The sequence below is a fragment of the Mesocricetus auratus genome, unplaced genomic scaffold (genome assembly GCF_017639785.1).
Source record: "Mesocricetus auratus isolate SY011 unplaced genomic scaffold, BCM_Maur_2.0 Super-Scaffold_100066, whole genome shotgun sequence".
In the NCBI taxonomy this organism is placed as follows: domain Eukaryota; kingdom Metazoa; phylum Chordata; class Mammalia; order Rodentia; family Cricetidae; genus Mesocricetus; species Mesocricetus auratus.
The window spans coordinates 2,248,970-2,272,881 of NW_024429235.1; the positions used below are offsets into that span (position 1 = coordinate 2,248,970).

Genomic DNA, 23,912 nt, shown 5'->3' on the forward strand with positions numbered 1-23,912 from the left:
AGCTGTTGTCCAGTCTTGGTGTGATAGGAAAGTATAGGGTTTATCTGAGGTCCTGGCTAGAGTAGTCTGTGAGGCTGGGCAGTCTCAGCCAGCAGTCTCGAAGCTGTTCTGGATTCAGAACTCTCAGAACACTGTGACAGGGGCAGCCTGAGAGGCTGGATCACCTGGGTTACCCATTTTCATTGGTGTTTGGTCCCCTTGCTCTGAAAACACATAAAATTTAAAAGGTAACATACATTACCTGCAATAACACAAGTGTGGAATGTATGGTGTATACAAGTCAGTTAAAGATGATTTTTTTTTGTTCTGTATGTCAGCAGGTAAAGGCATCTGTCAACTTTACAAGTCCATTTGTACTGCATAACCAAACTGTCATATAAATCTCTATATATGCCATGTGAAAGGATAGCATGTAATAATAAGCCACGAAGACTCCGTAGTCAACAAGATTTATCGGGTTTCATCTCATCTCCCAGCTGTTCCCATGCAGAGGATCAGCTTACATGCCACCTGTCTGTACTCTTTCTTGGCTTCTTCCCCCATATCTGTAGCCAAGATACTCAGGAGGTCTCCCCAGGTCAAATCTGAACTCTATTAACCTGGAAGGTGATGGGGGAAGTCCTGTGTGTATGTCAATAAAGCACTGTTGGCCAATAGGGAAGCAAGATAGGTAGGACTAGGAGTCCAGGAGAACTCTGGGTAGGAGAAACACAGAGAGTCACGATGTAGCCCGCCAGAGAAGTAAGATGTCTGGAACTTTTCTCTGGTAAGAGAAATACTTAGATTAACAATTATGGGATAAATACTTAAGTCGGAGCTAGCCAGTAAGAAACAAGCAAGGCCGACAGCTTCATAATTAATACAGCGTCTTGTGTGTAGTTTGAGGACTACAACGCAGCAGATCCCAGGAGACTGGTGGGGAAAAACCAAAGCGGCAGAAAAGGAAAAGGCTTCTCTCTACAGGGAGGAATCCACAGCCTTTCATTTCCTGTGGAAACAAAAGCATAACCTCTTCCCCCCAAAGCAACATATTTTTTGACTTCCACTTTGAAGTATGCAGGCTGGTTTAACTCAGCAGTCCCTTCCACAATCCCATATCTCTCAGCACCTGTTGATGGTTCCTTAGCACTCAAAGACTTCAACATTAACAAAGCACCATATCGAATCCAGACTCCCTGCGTTATATTTCCCATCTCTATGTGATTTTTCTTTTCCTTTTTCTTATTTTAACTTTCTCTTTAAAGACGTTATTATTTTTAAATTCTTTATTTTTTATGGCTGTCTATATCCTTTTCCTTTTTTTTTCTTATAACTATGCACATTGTTAAACACTGTGTAACCTGTTTAGAGAGGTTTTTTTTTTCCATTTGAGAAAAACCTCTTTTTACTGCAACCATTTCTGTCTACTGGAAGAAAATGTAAACTGTTGCACACACATATATACGATAAACATACACAACCAACCATTATACATATCAACACACTCAAACACACACACACACCACACACGTGCCACATACTCATGAATGCCAAATACATACTCACTTGGGGATAGTTGCTTTGAAGCTGTCTGGGATGAATATTTTAAGGGAATGCCTGAAACTGACAAGATACTAGAACAGATATATATTAGGGACAGAAGGTAAAGTTAAGGCATTAGGGGGAAACATTTTTTATAGGTGTATATGGAAACTTTTAGACCCATGAGACCTGGTATTTGGGGGATGGGAGTTCCAAGACCACCATCAGGAATAGGCTTGTGGTAAAACAGGCTGCTGATTGATAGTACTTATCTGGAGTCTATTTGATTTGTGAGAGGTAGATACAAATCAGTTCCCTGAAGCTTACAAGAGTTTTAAAAATTTGCCAGGCAGTGGTGACACACGTCTTTAGTCCCAGCACTCAGGAGGCAGAGGCAGGAGAATTTCTGTGAGTTCGACACCAGCCTGGTCTACAAGAGCTAGTTCCAGTACAGCCTCCAAAACCACAGAGAAACCCTGCCCCAAAAAAACAAAACAGAAAAAAAATAGATTTTTTTATAAAAAGAGATAGGCTTTGGATATGTTAGCATTACCACTGTTTGTAATCTGTACTGAAATCCACATTGTAGAAAAGGCAGTAGACCCATGTCTTTAAGTCGTAGTAGAAACTTGGGGACCCAAAAATATCTGGGTAAAAGCATGAACACTCTTCTCCAGAGGGCTGGGTGTACAGATTGGGCAAGGATATTCTTAGATCAGTGAGTCTATAATTAGAAAACAACCAAAAGAAATGTAAAATCAGCCAGGTGTTAGTGGCACACCTCTTTAACCCCAGTACTTGGGAGGCAGAGGTTGGTGTATCTCTGTGAGTTCAAGGCCAGCCTGATCTACAGACTGAGTTCCAGGACAGCCTCCAAAGCAATACAGAGAAACCCTGTCTCGAAACAAACAAACAAACAAAAAAAGAAATTTAAAATCTCGAGGTTGTATGATAATGGTAGTCAGGGTTACCAGAGCTAGATTAATAGCTTATCAGAACTCTATTGATTGTTAAAATTCTGAACTTTTGAAGTTTTAGCAAAACAATAGGATAGCAAGGAAAAGAAATCTTAGGCATCTTCATTTTTTATACCTTAAGTCATTTTCTTATGCCTTTGTAAACTGCATTTACACACCTTAAAACACCTTCTGAGACCCTCACAACTTAAGCTTACAAATTCTCAGACCTTCATAACCTGCATTTACATATCCTAAAACACTTTCTTCAGACCTTTTATAACTTGTATCTATATACATTAGAATCCTTTCTCAGGCTCTCAGAACTGACAACTTCCTTACATAAACTTTACACTTTTTTCTATTCATTCATTCACCATGATATGCAGGTTGTTGATTACCAAGAGCAGTCATTGCAAGGCAAGCTCCTTTAAATTAAGGAGTAGTACAAAGTTACATTGAAATCTGAAATTTTGTGAGTTTATCTCTCCAGTGTTTATCTAATTGTTCTTTAAAATTAAAAACTCGGGAGTCAGATACGGGGTAAGAGCTTGAATGATCAGAGAAGAAGCAGAGAAGTGACCAGTGACCTCCTCCCTCTCATTCCTCAATCCAAAAGGTTGAGATGCTCTCTAAGCCCCACCCTACTACTTCCTGTGTCTCTCTTTCTGTCCTCAGTCCTCCAAAATGTCTATGGTTAATTTTGGTCAGCTAGCAGCTAGATCTGCCTTCTGATTCAAAGAAAATTTTATTGCCAATCTTAGGAGTGTCAGAATGTGATCAAAATTTCATACATTTCCTCCCTTTTTGTCTAAATAAAAAGGGAAGGGCTTAACTCTAACCCAGAAAAACTATAAAAATGTAATATGTACCTTAAACTTGTAGCCATATTAGCTATGTTTTCAAGGCATATGTTTAAACAGACATATATTATATAGATAGGTGATCTTCAAACACTTCAAAGACCTACAAAATATAGCATTTAAGATGTTTGATAACTTGAGGGTTTTCATGACACAGACCTGTCTGTTCCTTGCAGCACCAATTTACTTCAGAGAAGATGACTGACATTGAAGAAACTCCATATAGAGTTTGCTTTCTTTGTTGCAAAAGTTAACCACTGGGCAAAGAAACTGCCCTTGTTTCAATTGCTGACAGTATACTGTCCTAATTGGACAAGAAGAACACCAAGGAAAGCATCTATGGAATTTTGCCAAGACTAGACAAATCCTTTTTAAATGAGATGAATGGGTGCAATTCCTTAAACAAGAGTAGAAACACAGCCGGGCGTTGGTGGCGCACGCCTTTAATCCCAGCACTCAGGAGGCAGAGGCAGGCGGATCTCTGTGAGTTCGAGGCCAGCCTGGTCTACAGAGTGAGTTCCAGGACAGCCTCCAAAGCCACAGAGAAACTTTGTCTCGAAAAACCAAAAAAAAAAAAAAAAAAAAAAGAGTAGAAACACATATACAATGTAACAAGAATAACCTTAAATTTGTATCAACATACAAAAATCCATACCAATGTAAAGTATTTGAGAGTAGCAGTTGTTCAAAAGTATGTTCAAGAATCCACCATTTAATTCCATCATTTCTATACTATATCCCCTTTTTCCCTTCAGAAAAAGATCCCTGAATCTAATCTCCTTTGTTTAGCTTTTTTCCATGACCATGACCAATATCAACTTGAAACCAACTCCCCTAAATGATGTCAAACTTCTTTTTTTTTTTTTGGTTTTTCGAGACAGGGTTTCTCTGTAGCTTTGGAGGCTGTCCTGGAACTCACTTTGTAGACCAGGCTGGCCTCGAACTCACAGAGATCTGCCTGCCTCTGCCTCCCGAGTGCTGGGATTAAAGGCGTGAGCCACCAACGCCCGGCTGATGACAAACTTCTATAACCCACTGAATGACCAAAAGCCATCTTTTCTACCTCTTAGGAATGTGGGTGTTATGTTCTTTAGACTGCTTCCTGTTCTGGGGGTGTTGGCATCTTTAGGAGGCCCTGGGAAAATTGGGATAATGGTCAAGTCCTGGAAAAGCTAGCCGTATTATTCATTGTACAGACTCTGTACAATGGGAAAGTACAAGGTTTATCTGAACTCCTGCTGGAGTAGTCTGTGAGGCTGGACCCTCTCAGCTAGCAGCCTTGAAGCTATTCTGGATGCAGAACTCTGTAGGTGTCGCACCTGCCTGCGCAGCCTGCATCCGAGAATGTAGCGAGGTGGTTGGGATAGATGACACAGAGACCGGTTGGTTGCTTTAAGAAAACTTTATGCTCCCCAAGTCGGCTTAGGAGAACTCCCCAAGAAAAAAACGCTTCCCTTTTTAAAGACTTCTGCCATCCATCTACACACAATTCTCCAACCGAGCTCTCACACACCTCTCACAGCACCCAGACTTCTCACCCTCCTGGCTGGTGGTTTAATCTCTGGCCCCAGAATCGGGGAGAAACTGCAGGGAGCAGGAAGAAGCATCTAGCCTTAGGGGGGATCAAAGTCATGGTGTTTCAGTGAGCAAGCCCTTATCTGAGCCCTATCAAGAGCTTTATAGCACTGAATTGTTTTCAGTAAACATTATCTCACAGCTGCCTGCTCCCAGGCCGAAGGGGAAGTGGGTTTCTGCTCAAGGTCTGGTGTCCCCACATGTAGACTTAATTTTCTGTTACCCAGCTCCCGAATAACCACACAGACACTTGTTATTAATTCTAAATGATTGGCTGATAGCTTAAGCTTGTGACTAACTAGCTCTTACACCTTAAATTAACCCATATTTCTTATCCACGTTCTACCACATGGCTTGGTGCCTTTCTTTAATATGGCATGTTCATCTTTCTTCTTCCTGAGTCTCCTGGTGACTCTGCCCTCTCTCATCCCAGAGCTCTCTCTGTTAGCACTCAGGCATCTGTACTTGGGGTTCTGATAGGACACGCCCTCAGCTGCAATGGCTAGCAGGAGCCCCTGTGCACAGCCACTACGTTCCCTTTCAAAAAGGCCCCGCCCACCTCCCACCTCTCTCTATCACTCTGCTTCTCTGCCTGTCTCTCCTTCTCTCTCTTTCTGTCTCTCCTTCTCTCTTCTCTTCCCCTGCTCCTGCTCCAGAGGTGGTCTCCCCACTTCCCTCCCCCCTTCCCCATTCCTTTTCCACTAATTAAAAAAAAAAAAAAAACGCCAGGTGTTGGTGGCACAAGCCTTTAATCCCAGCAGTTGATCACTGTGCGTTCCAGGCCCACCTGGTCTACAGAGCGAGTTCCAGGACAGCCTCCAAAACAATACAGAGAAACCCTGTCTCGAAAAACAAAAAACAAAAAACAACAACAACAACAAAAAAACCTCTGTGTGTGACCTCTGTCAACAGGAGTTTTCTTTCTCACTGCTTTTTAAAATTACAGCACTCACCCTGTCTGTAAGTCCCACCTAACCTCCTCCTGCCTAGATAAGGACCATTTAGCTGTTTATTAAACCAATAAGAGCAACATATCTTTACAGGCCATGAGGACTCCGTAGTCAACAAGATTCATCGTGTTTCATCTCATCTCCCAGCTGTTCGCATGCAGAGGATCAGCTTACATGTCACTTGTCTGTAGTCTGTCTTGGCTTCCTCCCCCATATCTGTAGCCAAGATACTCAGGAGGTCTCCCCGGGTCAAATCTGAACTCTATTAACCTGGAAGGAATCCACAGCCTTTCATTTCCTGTGGAAACAAAAGCATAACTTCTTCCCTAGTATAATACATTTGTGTACTTACATCTTGAAGTTTAAGGCATTCTTAAAGTACCTGGGCTGGTTTAATTCAACAGTTCCTTTCATAATCCCGTGTCTCCTACCAGCTGTTATCTGTTCATTAGCATTCAAAAAATCCGAGATTAACGAAGCACCATATAGGATCCGGACTCATATTTTCCATCCTTATATGACATATGAGATATGCATATATCTTTATTCTTTTCAGTAGTATATGTTTATAACATATAACATTTAATATTACTTTATTCTTTCTCTAAATACTTTACTGTCATTTGTAAACTATTTACTTTTTTCCGTGACTGTCTATACCCATTTTTTTCCTTAGGCCTACAAACATTGTTCAACACACTGTAACCTGTTTAGAGTTTTTTTTTTCCATTTGAATCTTTTTTTTTTTTTTTTTTTGGTTTTTCGAGACAGGGTTTCTCTGTATTGTTTTGGAGGCTGTCCTGGAACTCGCTCTGTAGACCAGGCTGGCCTCGAACTCACAGAGATCCGTCTGCCTCTGCCTCCCCAGTGCTGGGATTAAAGGCGTGCACCACCAATGCCTGGCTGCCTCATGGCTTTTTAGCTTTTTATTAAACCAATAAGAAGGCGCCTTGGAGCCGGACATTGGTGGTGCATGCCTTTAATCCCAGCACTCGGGAGGCAGAGGCAGGCGGATCTCTGTGAGTTCGAGACCAGCCTGGACTACCAAGCGTGTTCCAGGACAGCCTCCAAAGCCACAGAGAAACCCTGTCTCGAAAAAAAACCAAAAAAAAAAAAAAAAAAAAAAGAAGGCGCCTTGGGAAAGACACCTGTGTACAAAAAGATTATTCCATAACAATGGTCCAAGACCAATGGCTTGAACTAGCTTTTTAAAAAATGGAAATTCTCAGGGTAGACAGGTGGCTTACCATTTTTAAGATACAGCACTGTTCGGCCGGGCATTGGTGGTGCACACCTTTAATCCCAGCACTCGGGAGGCAGAGGCAGGCGGATCTCTGTGAGTTCGAGGCCAGGTTGGTCTACAGAACAAGTTCCAGGACAACCTCCAAAACAATACAGAGAAACCTTGTCTCCAAAAGCTAAAAAAAAAAAAAATATATATATATATATATAGCACTGTTCTTCCAGGTTCAACTCGTAGCACTCAAATGGCAGCTCACAACCACCTGTAATTCTAGTTCCCAAGGATCTGATGCCCTCTTCTGACTTCTGAGAACACCAGCCATGTGGGTGGCACACTTACACGCATGTGAGCATAATAGTCAGACACATAACAAAATAAAATAAAATAATATTAACTAAATTAATAAAGGCAATTCAGGGTAAGGTAAAGCAGTTGCCATGCAGACTTGAAAACCTGAGTTCGGATCCCTAGACCCATGGAAGATTTGAGCATGGCAGCTGTAGCCTGTGTGGGCCGCACTTGGGTAGGGAAGAGAAGTGGTGAGTCCCTAGGGCTCACTGCCCCCAGCCTCGTCCAATGGTGAGCGGGTTCAGTGGGCACTTTGGCTGAGGAACTACAGTGGAGAGCGAAAGAGGATGATAACAGACATTGACTTCTGGTCACAAAATATGCATACGAGGATGAGTACACACACAAACACATATATGCGCACATATATGTAAATGAGTTACTCACACACAGCTTCATGCATGCTATGCACGCCACACATACACATACACACATGGGCACACATTGATGAACGTACTCAATATGAATGAATGCACTCATATGCACATACACATGTACACACATGCATGAGTACACTTACACAGACATAGATCACACATACGCATACACACATATACATATGTGAACAGATGGATGAGTACACACACACAAGTAAGTACACATATGGATGGATATACTCAGACACATATATCACACAAACACATACATGTAAGGGTACCGGATGAGTATACTCACACACACACACAAATGACACATGTGCACACATGAATGAATATATTCACAAACACATACATCACACATACAGATAAGTACACTTACATACACATCACACACACATGCATGCACAGCACATGTAAACTTAAACGCACAAGTGATAAGTAAATTTACATGAAAATGATTTATTGGTTTTTTGCAGTGCTGAGCACCAAACTCATCAATTCCATTAATAAAATAATGTCCCAAGGCCAGTACAGGTGCAAGTGACGGGAAAAGAGTCTAAGACAGAATAGAAGGGGAAATTATGGAGCCTGGAAAGAAAAGGAAGCTGTGATGGGGGTGTTCTTCTGTATATATGTTTCTCTTATTGGTTGAAGAATAAAACACTGATTGGACAGTATCCAGGCAGGAAGCATAGATGCGGAGAGACACCATGTAGCCAAGAAAGGAGTAACAGCTCCAAACCTTTCTCCGGTAAGATAAAACCACATGGAAATACTTAGATGAATAAAAATGGGTTAATAATTCAGAGGGAGCTAGCCAATAAGAAGCCTGAGCCACTGGCCCGCAGTTCATAATTAATAATATCTCTGTGTGCTTATTTGGGGTTAAAATGGCTGCGAGACCAGGCAGAACAGAACTCCTTCTTCAGAGCTGCCCATCCCAGAGTCTGGTTGAAGTCCCTCTGCAGCTGAGAGGCAGGGATTCCAGCAGAATTAACCTGTGAAAGTTGCCGACAATGATAATATTCCCTTCAGACTCAATGTTTTATATTTGAAAAGCAACGCATCAGCCTTAAGGCCTGAACGTATGAGACACGCGATTCATTTCTTTCTAGACATTTTCTGGGAACTTCACATTTTTCCTAACTCCATAACTCCATAACCTAGAGTTTTACCCTTACCAGCCATAGCCACAGGCTGCTCCTTAGGAACCACCCCCACGACCTTGTCTAGATTCTTCGTAAACCTCTCAAGATAACAGTTTCAAAAACCACCCAAGTCACCTAGTGTGATAGTTTTTAATCCCAGCACTCGGGAGGCCGAGGCAGGGGGATCTCTGTGTGTTTGAGGTCCACCTGGTTTAGAGAGTCAGGGGGCAGCTAAGTAGCATGACCCTGTCTCAAAGAAACAAACAAACCACGACAAAACAAAATCACCCGAATCCTGTATGTGACTGTATAAATAAAACTAAGGGCGACTCTTCTTTGAGAAGACCACACACACACACTGGGGGGGTAGGGGGTGGGTGTGTCTTAATTCTTCCTGATGCCACGTCGGCTTCAGTGAAAAAAAAAATCCTAATTCGACAGTTCCAATTATGTCAAATCCTAAAGGTATTGGAACACTTACACTAAGAAATTTCAGCGATTTACCTACTTGAAGCCAAGGTTTGCCCACCTGCAGTGTGAGTCCTGCCTGTAATAGACTTTCTATGGTATCCCGCTGTGCGAGCACTGTTTCCCAAGGAACCGCCTTTACTTCCCCAGGCCTCCTCCAGCAGGAGGAATGCAGTGGACAGGTTCCTCCCCATCCCACCGCAAGCAACTTAGCCAGATCAAGGTCATTATGCAAACAGCTCCAACTAGCCCAGAGACCTTCTGTATGCTGAGTACGTCTGGTAAAAGTGACGAGAAATGCTTTTGTTTTTCCCGCAAAGGCTCTTTGAAGCAGCATTACCTAGATTCTGATGAATCCAGAATTCAACTTCAATTCCAACGCAACAGTCACTGTTGGGTCTCGACAGCACCATGTTTAAATTTTTTTCTTTTTTCAATTTTTAAAAATGTGTTTTGTGAGTGACTGTGTCACAGAGTATATGTAAAGGTCAAGAACAACATATAAGAGTCGATTTCCTCCTGCTACTGTTGTGCCCAGAGCCTGAGCCGCCCAAAACTACCATGAGACCAGATACGATGCAAAAGCAAAGAGTCTTCATAATTAACGAGTTAACTGGGATTAACTCAGGTCCTCTGACACTGCCGGTGGAGCAAGAAGGACCTGGAGCAGCAGTGCGGCAGGGCGTGTATTGGGGTAGAACAAGGGGAGGATCTAAGGGGGGGGTCCTCTAGTTGCATAGCAACAGTCTCAGGATTGGTGCACCTCTGGGCTTGGGCAACTTGACCTGAATTGATTGGTCAGCTGCAGCCACAGGAAGGTCGCTATGCATACGGGCCCTCCTGGGGCGGTAGCTATGCTCTGCACTCCAGTAAAGCACATCCAGAGCCCACCAGCTATCTTCTGATGGGGTTCAGCACGTGTTGCTGAGTCAGAGGCTTATGTCTTTTTATTTTTTAAGATTTATTACATATACAGTGTTCTGCCTACATGTCATAAGAGGGCATCAGACTGAATTGTAGATGGTTGTGAGCCACCATGTGGTTGCTGGGAATTGAACTCAGGACCTCTGGAAGATCAGTCAGTGCTCTTAACCTCTGAGCCACCTCTCCAGCCCCAGAGGCCTATGTCTTGCTCATTCTTTTCTGCAGCCTGTATGGCTGCCAACGAAGGGAGCCATATATGGATCTACAACACAGGGCTTTGAATCCTCAGAACACCGGCCACCTCTCTCAGGACCACCACCATTCTCTGAGCTGGGAGACAAAATACAAGACATAGTTTGTAGGGAAAAGGGGGCAGTCAAAGAAACACACCCTGAGCAGAGCCAAAGAAACACACTTTGGTCCTGCAAGCAGAACTAAAGAAATGTACCCTGACCCTGAAACCAGTGCCAAAAGAACACACCTTATCCCTGGAATCAGTCAGTGAAAGAAATGCCCTAAAATTGGAGCCAGAAGACTGAAAAGGACCAGAGAAAGAAACATACTTGGGCCCTGAAAACGGAGCCAAATCTGACCCTAATCCTGTGCAGAAAACTAACCAATCCTGGAGCAGAGCTCTAGCCAATCTGAGCTCAGCACTAAAATCTGACCAATCCCCATCCTGGAAGCCCTATATAAACCCTGTGTCTGTTCTGCTTGTGTCTGTTCGTGCTATCCGGCTGTCCTGGCAGAGGGCAGCCACTCTTCTGGATCCTTCCCTCCCAATAAACCCCTTGGATGAGCTTTGGGTGAAGATCTTCTTTTGTGGCAGCAACGGAGCAGAGGCAACCCTGGGCAGGGCAGAGCAGAGCTGTAACACTTTTGCAAGGGAAGCCTTCCCTTGGCAGAGCGGAGTTGTTACACACCACTCTCCGCTCCCCCCTCTCCACTCTCCCGGAGCAGAGCTGAACTGTAGCAACTTCGCTGGAGAAACCTCCTGCCCAGGAAAACTGCTACACTGGGCATACATCCCCAGCTGGAAGACCCTGTCCTGCCGAATTGGAGCCTATATGCCTTTCCCTGAGGCAGGGCTGTAAACTGCTAAGCTTACTGCGGCCTGTGGTAGTACTTGGCTCCCGAGCTCCAGGATACCTTTCCACCTGAGCTGTGTAACACTCAGTATTCTGTGACTCCCGAGTGCCAGAATACCTATCCCATCCCCGATCCACCCAAAATGCCAACATAGTTCATCCTCATAAACCAAGAGGCAGCCGGGCGTTGGTGGTTGCATGCTTTTAATCCCAGCACTCGGGAGGCAGAGGCAGGCGGATCTCTGTGAGTTCGAGGCCAGCCTGGTCTACAAGAGCTAGTTCCAGGACAGCCTCCAAAAGCCTCGGATAAACCCTGCCTCGAAAATAAAATAAAATAAAAAATAAACAAATAAATAAACCAAGAGGCGAGGGGAATGCTTGGGTGTCTCCCTGACAGCAAAGTACTGCTTGTTGGACTCAACCTCTTCCCGTCTTCCCGTCTCTGGAGAAGTCTAAAGCAATTACAGCTGGGCTACTCCGCATTGTCTTGTCTGTGTTCAGTCTCAATTTTTAGTTTCAGCAAATGTCATTTTATGATCCAGTCAAAAGACCAAAATTTGGCCGGGCGTTGGTGGCGCACGCCTTTAATCCCAGCACTCGGGAGGCAGAGGCAGGAGGATCTCTGAGTTTGAGGCCAGCCTGGTCTACAAAAGCTAGTTCCAGGAAAACCTCCAAAGCCACAGAGAAACTGTCTCGAAAAACAAAAAACAACAACAAAAAATATTTTCCTGGAATATCCTGAAGTTATCAATAATTTCATGGTGTTGACAGATGTTACAAAGGTGTCATTTTGTTTTCCCCTATGTGATTACACAGGGCCAGCTCAGGCTACCAACTCTTGGTGAGTGGAACGGTCCTCTTCTGGGTAAGTGGCTTATAGCCTCGGGAATTTCTGATTTGCATTCGGTATGTCCTGCCAATGTGATTTCAAACACACAATATCCTGGACTCCAAGTTGCCAAGCTGTGTTTCTATGGTGGCCTTGGGTCGTCTGCTTTTGTGAGAACTCCTTCCCTTTGTTGACAATCGCTTTGTGGTGACTTGATTCGCTACAAGGAGAATAGCCCTCTGCTGAGCTGGGGTCATCCCTGGGTGTGTCTCCACCACACTTCAATGAAGATAAAGGTCTTCCCATCCCGTTTGAATTCCAAGAGGGCTGTTGATTCGTGCCTCTTCGCTTCAGTTTTGCTTCTTTTCGGCAATCACAGCCATTTGGAGGAAGCAGTTGGGAGGGCTTGCCTAAGTCTATTTGTATACTCATATATAAAACCTTTTAAGCACTGCGTGCTTTGCAGACGAAAATGTACACTGGCTCTTGAGAGAAAAAAAAAAGTTTTCTAACCTGCTGTTTCAGTTGTGGAGTCGTCTGGGGTAAACTGAAGATTTCAATTTGCCAATTACCTAACATGCTACCCCTTCCCTCTTCCCTGGCTGCTGTGAGAAGGAGTTCTCAGAGACAACACTCTTCCTGCCCCTGCCGCGCCTGCCCAGTGGACCCAGGACATGGAAGCAGCCCCTGACATTGTGTGTGAACAGAGCTGACACTTGGATGGCTCCTCTCTGCTGGTGGAAACCATGTCTTTGTAGTGGGCTCCGCCTCCTGGTGCACAGGGTGACTTCTAAAATGGAGCTAAGGACCAGAAGCAGTTTTCAGTGCATTCTGTTAAGTTCCGGGACTTTAGTCATATATATGGCTTATTTCTGTAAAACAAACAAAAACCAGAGAAAAGACGGTTCAAGGCTCACAGAGAGACAAGAATTGTGGCAGTCGGGGGCTGGAGAGATGGCCTAGTGGTTCAATTCCCAGCAACCACATGGTGGCTCACAATCATCTACAGAGGGGTCTGATGCCCTCTTCTGGCGTGCAGGTGTACATACAGGTAATAAATCTTTAAAAATTTGCCAATGAACTCTCATTACATCCCAGGAACAAAGAAACAAAAATATCCAGGCCCTCCCAGATGACATTTGGTATCCCAACAGATTATCAGGCATGTAAACAGATGGGAAATTACGGCCCATAAAGAGGACAGAAGCAGTAAGGCAAGCCAGAACTGTTGGAGTTAGCTGAGAAGCACATGAAAACAGCTGTATTTGGTAAATACAAAAGTACAATAACTGAGCAAGGAAATGGACACCACAGGGAGATGCAATCAGAATCTAGAGATAAAAATGAGAGGGACCACAGGGCAGTGGTGGTGATCACCTTTAAATCCCAGCACGCAGATACGTCAAAAGAAAAGATTAGTGAACCTGGAATCATAGCAATAAAATGTACCTGAAGAGAAAACCAGAGAGAATTAAACCAGGAGATGCACTAGACGGAGCGTCATTCTCTTTGGGCTTCAGTCAGCTCAAGTGTACAGGCAACTTCGATACCTAAGACAAAGAGAGAAGCACGAAAGTGTGTTTAAATAAGGAGTAACTTAAACATTTCCAAACGGACTAAAATAATACACCCGCAGATTTAATAAATGCAACAAACTCCAACTCAAAAAAATGAAGAAATCCACACATGTCATACTGCAACCAAAGTACTCAAAACAAGTGACAAAGCAGCTAGAGAAAATGTCACGTTGCATAAGGGAGAGCCAAAGACAACAGCTGACTTTTCCCTGGGAGCAGTGACAGCAAGAAGGCAATGGACACTCTGAAGGGGGAAAGCTGCCTCCAGGATTCTAAACTAAAGTTGATAAAACACCTTCCAAAAATACAAGATAGTGTCTTCAGGTGCTCAGTATGGAAATAATTCCTTATTGGTAGATTGCCAGTGTGACAAATGTTAAAGAAGTCGTCCAGGCAGAAGGGAAACAGTGAAAGAATGAAAAGTGCTGAGATGCTAAAAGCATAGATAATTATAAAAGACTATCCTTCTAGCCTTTTAACTCTCTTTAAAATGAACTGGTTTTAGCCGGGCGTTGGTGGCGCACGCCTTTAATCCCAGCACTCGGGAGGCAGAGGCAGGCGGATCTCTGTGAGTTCGAGACCAGCCTGGACTACCAAGTGAGTTCCAGGACAGCCTCCAAAGCCACAGAGAAACCCTGTCTCGAAAAACCAAAAATAAAAAACTGGTTTTAAACAGTATTTTAGAAATTGTAGCGTTGCATTGTGGGATTTAGGGCACAGGAAAAAAACACACGTGTAACCACCAGAAATACTTTCACTATAAATATGTAAACAGTTCTACTGTAAATGGATCTTAAAGGACATGAAGCATTAACACTAACCAAAATAAACCGGCTGTGACTATTAATAACAGACAAAGTATGTTTCAAAATAAAAAATATCAGTGCTGGGCAGTGACGGTACATGCCTCTGATCCTAGCACTTGGGAGGCAGAAGCAGGCAGATCTCTGGTTTATAACCTGGTCTACATAGCGATTTCTAAGGCAGCCAGGGCTACACAGAGAAATCCTGCCTTTAAAAAAAACAAACAAACAAAACCAGCCAAACAAAAATCAACAAGCACTTTTTTAAAAAAAAGCTACAGAGTTAAGGTAAAGCATTTCTTTGGGGTGATGATCCCTAAGTTGTCAGGGACCTGGAGTCATCTGACTCCTCAGGCAGACACTCTTGGAGATAACAATGTCACAAACACTTTAATGGGTCTTTGTGGGACCAATTATTTTCCCTTCCTCGCCTGCCACCTAAAATCCCATTCATGAATTCTCCCTCCCTAGTTGTGAGCTGCCCAGAGGGAAAGATGTCCCTGGGGAGTCTCTTGCCCACAGAAGACCGGTGGTGAGGGCTTCACACAGAAGGGGGCCTCACTCCTTACCCCGTGAGGCCCCCAGATTTAGTCAATAGACACAAAGTCTGCCCTGTCTTTACTGCTCTTTCACTGAGGGTTGTGCCCAGAGCTCCAGAGCAAAGCCAGTACCGCCAAGTCATGTGCTAGGAACTGGCTTCCAGAACATCTCATCCGGTGTTGGATGACCACCAGGCGGCCCAGACGTCTGAGAACCATTACCTACTGGCATAGCTTCTGGAGGGAACGGACCATTCAGGACAACCATCCTACTGATATCCAGGACACAGAGGATTCTAGAAAGGATCTGTGGCTCAAGAAGGCCTGTGTCCTCGTGCAAACAATCACCCCATGCTTTAGTGACTATTAAGGTCCAGGGACCACCCGTTGTAAAATCACTGGTGTTTTGGCTCATCTGTAGACCTGTGGGCTCAGGTTTCCTGCTGTTGGAACCTGGGATCTGCTCATATAGCGAGGTTCTTTGTTGACTCCCAGGTAAGACACCTCACTGTGAAAACTGCTGAGAACCCCACCAGTGCTTAAGGACCCCCGGCTGTGTTGCTGCCTGGTATCCTTCATCTGTGTCTTCGCTGTTTTGTCACAGGAGGGAAGTTGAGGAGTCAAGTGTAAGTAAGGCCCCTTCCAACTCCTTCAGCTACTAGGTGCTCTACTCCCAATCTTCTATTTTTTTTTATTTTATGTATATGGATGTTTTGCCTGTGTGCATCTATGCACTGCTTTTGTGTCCAAGGAAGCCAGAAAAGGGCATTGGGTCCCCTGGAACTGGTTACAGATGGTTGTGAGCTGCCGAGCATATGTTGTGGGAATGGAGCCCAGGTCCTCTGGAAGAGCAGCCAGTGCCCTAACCGCTGAGCCATCTCTCCAGCCACCCTCTCCTCCTTTTAAAAACTAAAGCTCACTTCACGTTTTCTTCCTCTAAGGTACAAACTGCCATTCACAGAATGCTTATTTTAAAACATGTCAGATACCAACTTCTCTATAATCTTTTTTTTTTTACTAATTCTTTGTATTCTGGAGGATTTCTAATTTAGTGCAGATTGGAGAAGAATGGTACAAAAATCAAAGGGAGACAGACAATCTGCCCCACAGGAGGGTTCCCTTCAGCTGCTCAATCCAGGCATTGGACACATCCCTAGTGTTTTGCTTTTACTTTTGTTTTTTTGAGACAGGGTTTCTCTGTGGCTTTGGAGGCTGTCCTGGAACTCACTCTGTAGACCAGGCTGGTCTCGAGCTCACAGAGATCCGCCTGCCTCTGCCTCCCGAGTGCTGGAGTTAAACGCATGCGCCACCACCGCCTGGCCAAGGGCACATCCCTAGTTTTGCGCTGTTGTTTTCCTGGTGTCTATTTTTCTAATCAGAGAAATACGGATAGGACTGTCAGCTAACCTAAAGCACGTTCTGAGGAAAGAGGATACCACGTTAGATTTCCAGACGTTCTGCTGTACTCTTAGTGACAGCTGCTGGCGTCCTTGAAGTTCTTGTGGATTCTTCCCACCCCGGAGCGTCACGGTTATTTCTCTGAAGTCCTGTGATTTGCCTTTGACTTAAGTTGACTTTTGACCCCAATGGTGCAGACAACATGAGCAGCTCAACCCCAGAGCCGCTCATTCTTTCGTATTAGGGTTCAGTATAAAGTAGCCACAATCAGACTAAGGTTAGTTTTAATGCTGTATCCAGTGACTTGAAATAAGTCAAGACACGCTGTTCTTCATCTGCTCCAGAAACCCTGAATTCAAGTCTGCCCTCTGTTTTAGTGCCTGCTTTGCCAGACAGAGTATGTTGTCTTTGAGCATTACCAAAAGTGGTCTCTGTTGCTATTATTATTTATTATTACTATATGCACGTGTGTAGGAGTGAACCCCACAAAGCTATCCGCCCATGAGGGCGGGGACATGTAAACTGACACAGGTAGATATAAAAGGAAGTGAAAGAAAAAGGAACCTCCCTTTTTCTCCTGGAAGCCAGCCACGCTTCTAACTCCTGGTTTGTGCGACTCTCTCTCTCTCTCTCTCTCTCTCTCTCTCTCTCTCTCTCTCTCTCTCTCTCTCTCTGGTAAATAAATATATTGTTTTCCTATAGCATTGACTATCATTAATACACGTGTGTGTTTCTACACGAGTGTATGCCACTTTTGTACGTGGAGGTCAGAAGAGGGCATCAGATCACCTGAAACTGGAGTGACAGGTAGTTGTGAAGGTCTGAAGTGGGTTCTCAGAACCGAACTCAGATCCTCTGGAACTCAGCACTCTCAAACTTTGAGCCATCTCTCCAGCCCCCAAAGTGCTTTTTAAATATCACACACAGCCTTCCATTGACAGACATGGTCTCTTAGTTACTTACCCACAGCTAAGTTCAGTTTTCTATATCTCTACTCTTCTGCCCTGGTGCTGTGAAGATCCTGGAAATTCTGGCAGTACGATTAACACCTGAATCTTCCCAACATCTTCACAGATGCATTCCTTACTCCCTGGAAGACAGGGAGAGGAGCTCACACTTGCTCTTTTTGTCCTACCTAGCCATGCCTGCTTGCTTCAACGCCTGTGAAATTGGGTCCTCATCAAAGCCCTGTGTACTGAAAGCACTCCAGGACCCAGAGATAACTCTGGAACATGACAGCAGGGAGAGGGTGGTGTTCACAGGATACACTCTCTAAATAGGGAAGACATTCTTATAGACGTCAGCCTTAGAGGGGTCCTGATCCTTGTCTACCAAGAGGCTCTGAATTCAGGATAATTTTTGTTTACTGGAAATCATGGGTACTTTCATGGACATGGGTAGGAGTTTTCCCTTGTTGGATGATTTCCTTGTCCACAGAGTCAATTTGCCCATTATGCCACCCCCGACTCTCCACATCCTCACCTACCATCAGATCTAGGAACCATGGTAACCAGAACCAGACTACGCTGCCCCCTCAGGGGTGGATGTCCAGCTGAGCCAGTGAGCCACCTCCAGCTCCCCGGAAAGCCTGTCCAGTCGCTCTTGCTGAGCGTGTGTTTCTATCTAAACCCTTGTGTGGTAGGTTCCATGTTAAGTTTTGCTACTGCTTTACCTCCTTTATCGTGTGTATTTTACGCAGTAGGTCCGTGGCCCCTGTGGTTGCAGGCATCCCTTGAATTTCCTCAGTGTGCTGGTCTTTGTCTGAGGGATTTGCATTTTTACCGTCTCAGTTTTCACATTATTCTAAGGCAACTGCTGTTCTCGCTCTACAGACGAGAAAACCGGAACTCAGAACCGTCAAGTCCATCCCACAGCCGACACACATGGTCATCGACAAAGCCCTGCTCACCCGGCGCTTACACAGGATGTGTTACCCGTAGCCTATGGGCTGCCTGCCAGGAGACCCTCTAGACTTTCTTAGGAGGGCAACACAGTCGTGTGGCCAGAAAACTAAATGTGCATTCAAAAAGCGAATGTCTCACTATTTAAGGATCCTGTGATCACAGAAGGATTAGTGTCAGCGTTATTACATTTCCCACTGCGAAGCTTACTAATCAGCCGGCCAACCCAGTAGAGATGGCCAGATGTCTTTGGAACACCCTAATCTCCAGAAGGTTATCCTTAAAGTAGGAGCAAGCTGTGCAGGCCCTGCATGTCCAACCTGGCTTCTGTAGTCCATCTGTCTGTCTGCACCCTCAGAGCCTGAACAAATATGGAAAGGACAAACCTGAGCCAAGGGATGGAGTTTGAACTCTTGGGCCTCACCAGTGACCCCCAGCTTCAAAGGCTACTCTTTGTGGTATTCCTGGCCATGTACGCCATCACAGTGCTGGGGAACCTGACCATGTTCTCACTAATCCACGTGAGTGTCTCCCTCCACACACCCATGTACTCCCTCCTCAAGAGCCTTTCATTCCTGGATTTCTGCTACTCTTCTACGGTGGTCCCCCAGACCCTGGTGAACTTCTTGGCTAAGAGAAAGGTAATCTCTTACCTCGGCTGCATGGCTCAGATGTTCTTCTACGCGGGCTTCGCCACCAGCGAGTGCTACCTCATTGCCGCCATGGCCTACGACCGCTACGTGGCTGTTTGTAACCCTCTGCTCTACCCAGCCGTCGTGTCTCCTAACGTCTGTGCCTCTCTGATTGCGGGCTCCTATAGCGCAGGGTTTCTCAATTCTCTTATCCACACAAGCTGCATCTTCAGTCTGAGCTTCTGTGGTGCTCACGTGGTCACTCACTTCTTCTGCGACGGGCCCCCCATCCTGTCCCTGTCCTGTGTGGACACCTCGCTGTGCGAGATCTTGCTCTTCCTTTTCGCGGGCTTCAACCTCCTGAGCTGCACCCTCACCATCTTGGTCTCCTATGTCCTAATCCTCGTCACCGTGTTGCAGATGAGCTCGAGCCGGGGCAGGTCCAAGGCGTTTTCCACCTGTGCCTCCCACCTCGCTGCCGTGTGCTTCTTCTTCGGCACAACTCTTTTCATGTACCTGCGCCCCAAGTCCAGCTACTCCTTGACCCAGGACCGCACAGTTGCCGTCATCTACACAGTGGTGATCCCGATGTCCAACCCCTTAATCTACTCTCTGAGAAACAAGGACGTGAAGGAGGCCTTAAGGAAGGCTTGGGGCTGGAAATCAATGGAGTGATCACATGGACTCGTGCGTCCTTAGAAAGCCAACGGAGCCGGGCATGGTGGCGCACGCCTTTAGTCCCAGCACTGGGGAGGCAGAGGCAGGCGGATCTCTGTGAGTTCGAGGCCAGCCTGGTCTACAGAGTGAGTTCCAGGACAGCCTCCAAAGCAATACAGAGAAACCCTGTGTCGAAGAACAAAGACAAAAAAAAAAAAAAAAAAAAAAAAAGAAAGCCAACAGAGCTTTGTCTTGCACCCACGCTTCCCTGTGAATCGGGGGCATGCCTGCTGGTCTGCAGTGCTTCTGGAACTATCAAAGACCTTTTACTCTTGCTTAATTGGACTCATTGGCCAAGGCTAATGATGGCTTTGTTCTAATACTTTATCCTACTTTGAAATTTGTAAATGCTTTATTTTCCTATTAGAGACAGACATTTTTGTTCTTCAGATTAAGGTTATTCCCAGCGGGGCATAGTGACTCATGCTTTTAATCCTAGCCCTTGGGAGAAGAATCACATTCGAGGCCAGCCTCAGCTGCTCCCTGAGACCCTGATGCAATTGAGATCATCAAATTAAGCAAAGTAAGTCAGATGATCAGATGATAAAAAAACAAATGTTACGTCCTTTTTTTTGTTTTTTTGTTTTTGTTTTTGTTTTTTACTGTTTTTTGAGACAGGGTTTCTCTGTGCAGCTTTGGAGCCTGTCCTGACACTCGCTCTGTAGACCAGGTTGACCTTGAATTCATAGAGATCCGCCTGCCTCTGTTTCCCAAGTGCTGGGACTAAAGGTGTATGCCACCACCGCCAGGCTCAAATGTTAATTTCATCCATAGATCCCAGATTTTATGTAGATATATCAAATCTCTCACACACACAGACACAAACACACAGACAGACAGACACACACACACGTGAAGGTAGAAGCTAGATTGGGGAAATGAGTGGGAACAGAAGGAAGGAAAGCAGGAGAAAGCAGAGTGGAGAATGAGCATGGTCAAAGCACATGATAGACTTGTGTCAAAATTATATACTTCACTGCCCACAATGAATAGACGCCAATAAAAAGCGTGTAAAATAAAAGCCACTCACACAAAATAGTCATCTCTTAACTAACTTAAAACCTTGAATCCCAAGGAGAATTCTTCTGGTTCTTTACAACTTCCTTCTTATAAAAGTTGGCTCTTTTACTAACGGGAAAGCATGCTCATTTGCCTAAATGAATCAAATCCATTTCTTTCCCATGCATATTTCATGGACTTCCTCTCTGTGTAATTTAATTATCATTGTTATTATGTTAATTCCCCAGCTGGAATAGCTTGACTCCCCAGATCCCCAGTGCCTGGTATCCAGTGAGGGGTTCTGGAGAGGAGCTGAGAGAATAAAACCATCTCTATGGCAACAGGATGCTATATTTCCTGGTGATCTATTGCTGTAATCTTGAGGATTCTGAATATATTGCCAGCATTAATAAATAAGTCTAAATAACAACAACAACAACAACAAAAAGTTGGCTCTTTTGCCAGGCGGTGGTGGCGCACGCCTTTAATCCCAGCACTCGGGAGGCAGAGGCAGGCGGATCTCTGTGAGTTCAAGACCAGCCTGGTCTACAGAGTGAGTTCCAGGACTGAAAGGAAAAGTGTCAGCTCAGGACACGGAGATCAAGCTCTCAGCATAAAGGAGATTTCTCTGTCCCAGAGGGACAGTGGGCAGAATAAGGAACAGAGACAGGAGACAGAGGAAGAGAGAGAAGAGTGACAGAACAAGGAAAAGGGAGCAGGGGTGTTTGTCCCAGAGAACAAAGGATTGACTGCCTCTGGATAGAGAGGAGACAGATGTGGCACTTAGGAAAATGGCGGTTTTTGAAGGTAAAGTGGGAAGCCTCACGTTAGGGTGAGGTATTTAATTTTAGTTGGGCATGTTAGTTAGGTGAGCCTAAGGGGCTATTTATTTATTTATTTATTTTTGATGTATATAGTATTCTGTCTGCTTGTATGCTTACAGGCCAGAAGAGGGCACCAGATCTAATTACAGATGGTTGTGAGCCACCATGTGGTTGCTGGGAATTGAACTCAGAACCTCTGGAAGAGCAGCCAGTGTTCTTGACCTCTGAACCCCAGGGGCTTTTGATTGCTGGATTTCAATGCTTTAATAGTTGGACCTTGGTAGTCAGCCTCAGAAGAGGGAGGGCCAAACAAGGAACTGGACCTTGAGGGCTAGCTTCAGCAATGCAATCTAACAGTTTTTTAGCAAGGCAGAGGGAATTGGGGAGAAGGGCAAGGCCTATCAGAGACACATCCTTGAGTGGGCTAGAGTCCCATCAAGGAAGGCCAGGACTACAGAGAGAAACTGAGTCTTGAAAAACCAAAAAAACCTCATGCTAGGTGGTGGTGGTGCATACCTTTAATCCTAGTACTCAGAAGACAGAGAGAGGCAGGAGGGTCTCTGTGAATTTGAGGCCAGCCTGGTCTAGGGAGAAAGTTCCAAGACAGCCAGGGATACACAGAGAAACCCTGTCTTCAAAAACCAACAAAACAAACAAAAACCCGAAAGTTGACTGTTTGGCTCAAAATACTTTTTAAAATGACTTACTTGAACGGTTCAGAAGTTCTGGAGTCCTCAGCCTTCCTGTCCTCCCCTTGTTTGGAGCACTCCCATCAACCTCAGGCTGTCTTCCTGAGACTGAGTGTTGTGCCTTTAATTAGGTTTCAGAGTTCTAAAGAAGTATTTGAAAATGATCAGGAACTTTTTAAACAACCTGCAACCATCAAGACCATGTTGGGGGATTTGGGACAGATGTTTAAGGACATGGCTACCAGATAAGTCTACCAAATGGCAATGCAGCAATATTTTAAAAGATGATTCTGTGGACGTGGTGGCACTCACAAAAGTTCTCTGGACTGGGAGGTAGAGGAAGAAGAATAGGAATTCTACAACTGCTTAGCCGGTTCAAGGCCAACCTGGGCTTTTCTCAAAACAGAACAGACCATTCCAAGGTGCAACTGCCACAAAGATGACTCTGATGATGATGAACGAAGGAAAGTGGACATATGTCAAGCCCATGTGACCCAATAACTTCTGAAAACCGAGCAAGGAACGCCTTTTAGGGTTTCTCTGGCTGCAAACTATTTAAACAGCTAGGGTTTGCTGATGCAGCATGCGGGATGGATACTGTCACTAAGATGAAGGAGAAACTCCTGAGATTTACAAAAACCCTGGAAATAAGGTGACCTTACTGAAGAGGAAGGAGGCCGGGTGCACAAAGTGCCATGCTGTGCCAGGATTGTCCCAAACGCCAGCTGCACTGCTGGTTTATAACCGTAGCTGGCAGACATGGGGACAGCCCCAGTCAGTGGCCAGCACGACGCTGTCTCTACTCCAGGGCCAGTGTGGTCCGCACTTGCTCAACTGCTTCTCAAATAGCGACAATTTTTTTTCTTTTCAACAAAACTGAGGTACACGTTCTCTCTCTCTCTCTCTCTTTTTATTTTTGTTTTTTTTTCGAGACAGGGTTTCTCTAAATTATTTTGGAGGCTGTCCTGGAACTCGCTCTGTAGGCCATTGTTAAACTGAGTGAATTGGCCCAGTTGTTTTCTGAGCCAGAGGGTTCCCAGCTTTGTACGTCTCCATGTGTCTATAGGTGTGTTATCTCGTTTATTTGTTTACCTGTGGTAGGTAGCCACATGCCTTGGTGTAGACGTAGAGGTCAGAGGGCAACTTACCATAGTTGGTTTTGTCCACCATGTGGGTTCTGGGGATCAAACCGAGGTTGGCCAACTTGGCTGCAAACTTCCTCACCCGATTTTCTCAAAAGATATTTATTTAGCTAGGTGTGGTGGCGCACACTTTTAATCCCAACGCTCAGAAGACAGAGGCAGGCGGATCTCTGTGAGTTCAAGACCAGCCTGGTCTACAGAGTGAGTTCCAGCACAGCCAGGACTTTTACACTGACAATCCCTGTCTTGAAAAACGAAAACAAAACAGCATCCAAAAAAGAGGTTTATTTTTAGTTTTGTTTGTGTGTACACGTGTGTATGTGCGTGTGTGTGTGTGTGTGTGTGTGTGTGTGTGTGTGTGTGTGTGTGTCTGTTCCTGTGAGTGCTGGTACCCATGG

General features: G+C 44.9%; 1 protein-coding gene across 1 annotated transcript; it reads left to right on the forward strand.

Moving 5' to 3' along the window:
- Positions 1 to 18,882: 18,882 nt before the first annotated feature.
- LOC101836948 (olfactory receptor 5AU1) lies at positions 18,883 to 19,818 on the forward strand. Its single transcript, XM_005087022.2, has one exon. The coding sequence runs from the start codon at positions 18,883 to 18,885 to the stop codon at positions 19,816 to 19,818; it is 936 nt and encodes a 311-aa protein (XP_005087079.1).
- The last annotated feature ends 4,094 nt before the right edge of the window (positions 19,819 to 23,912 follow it).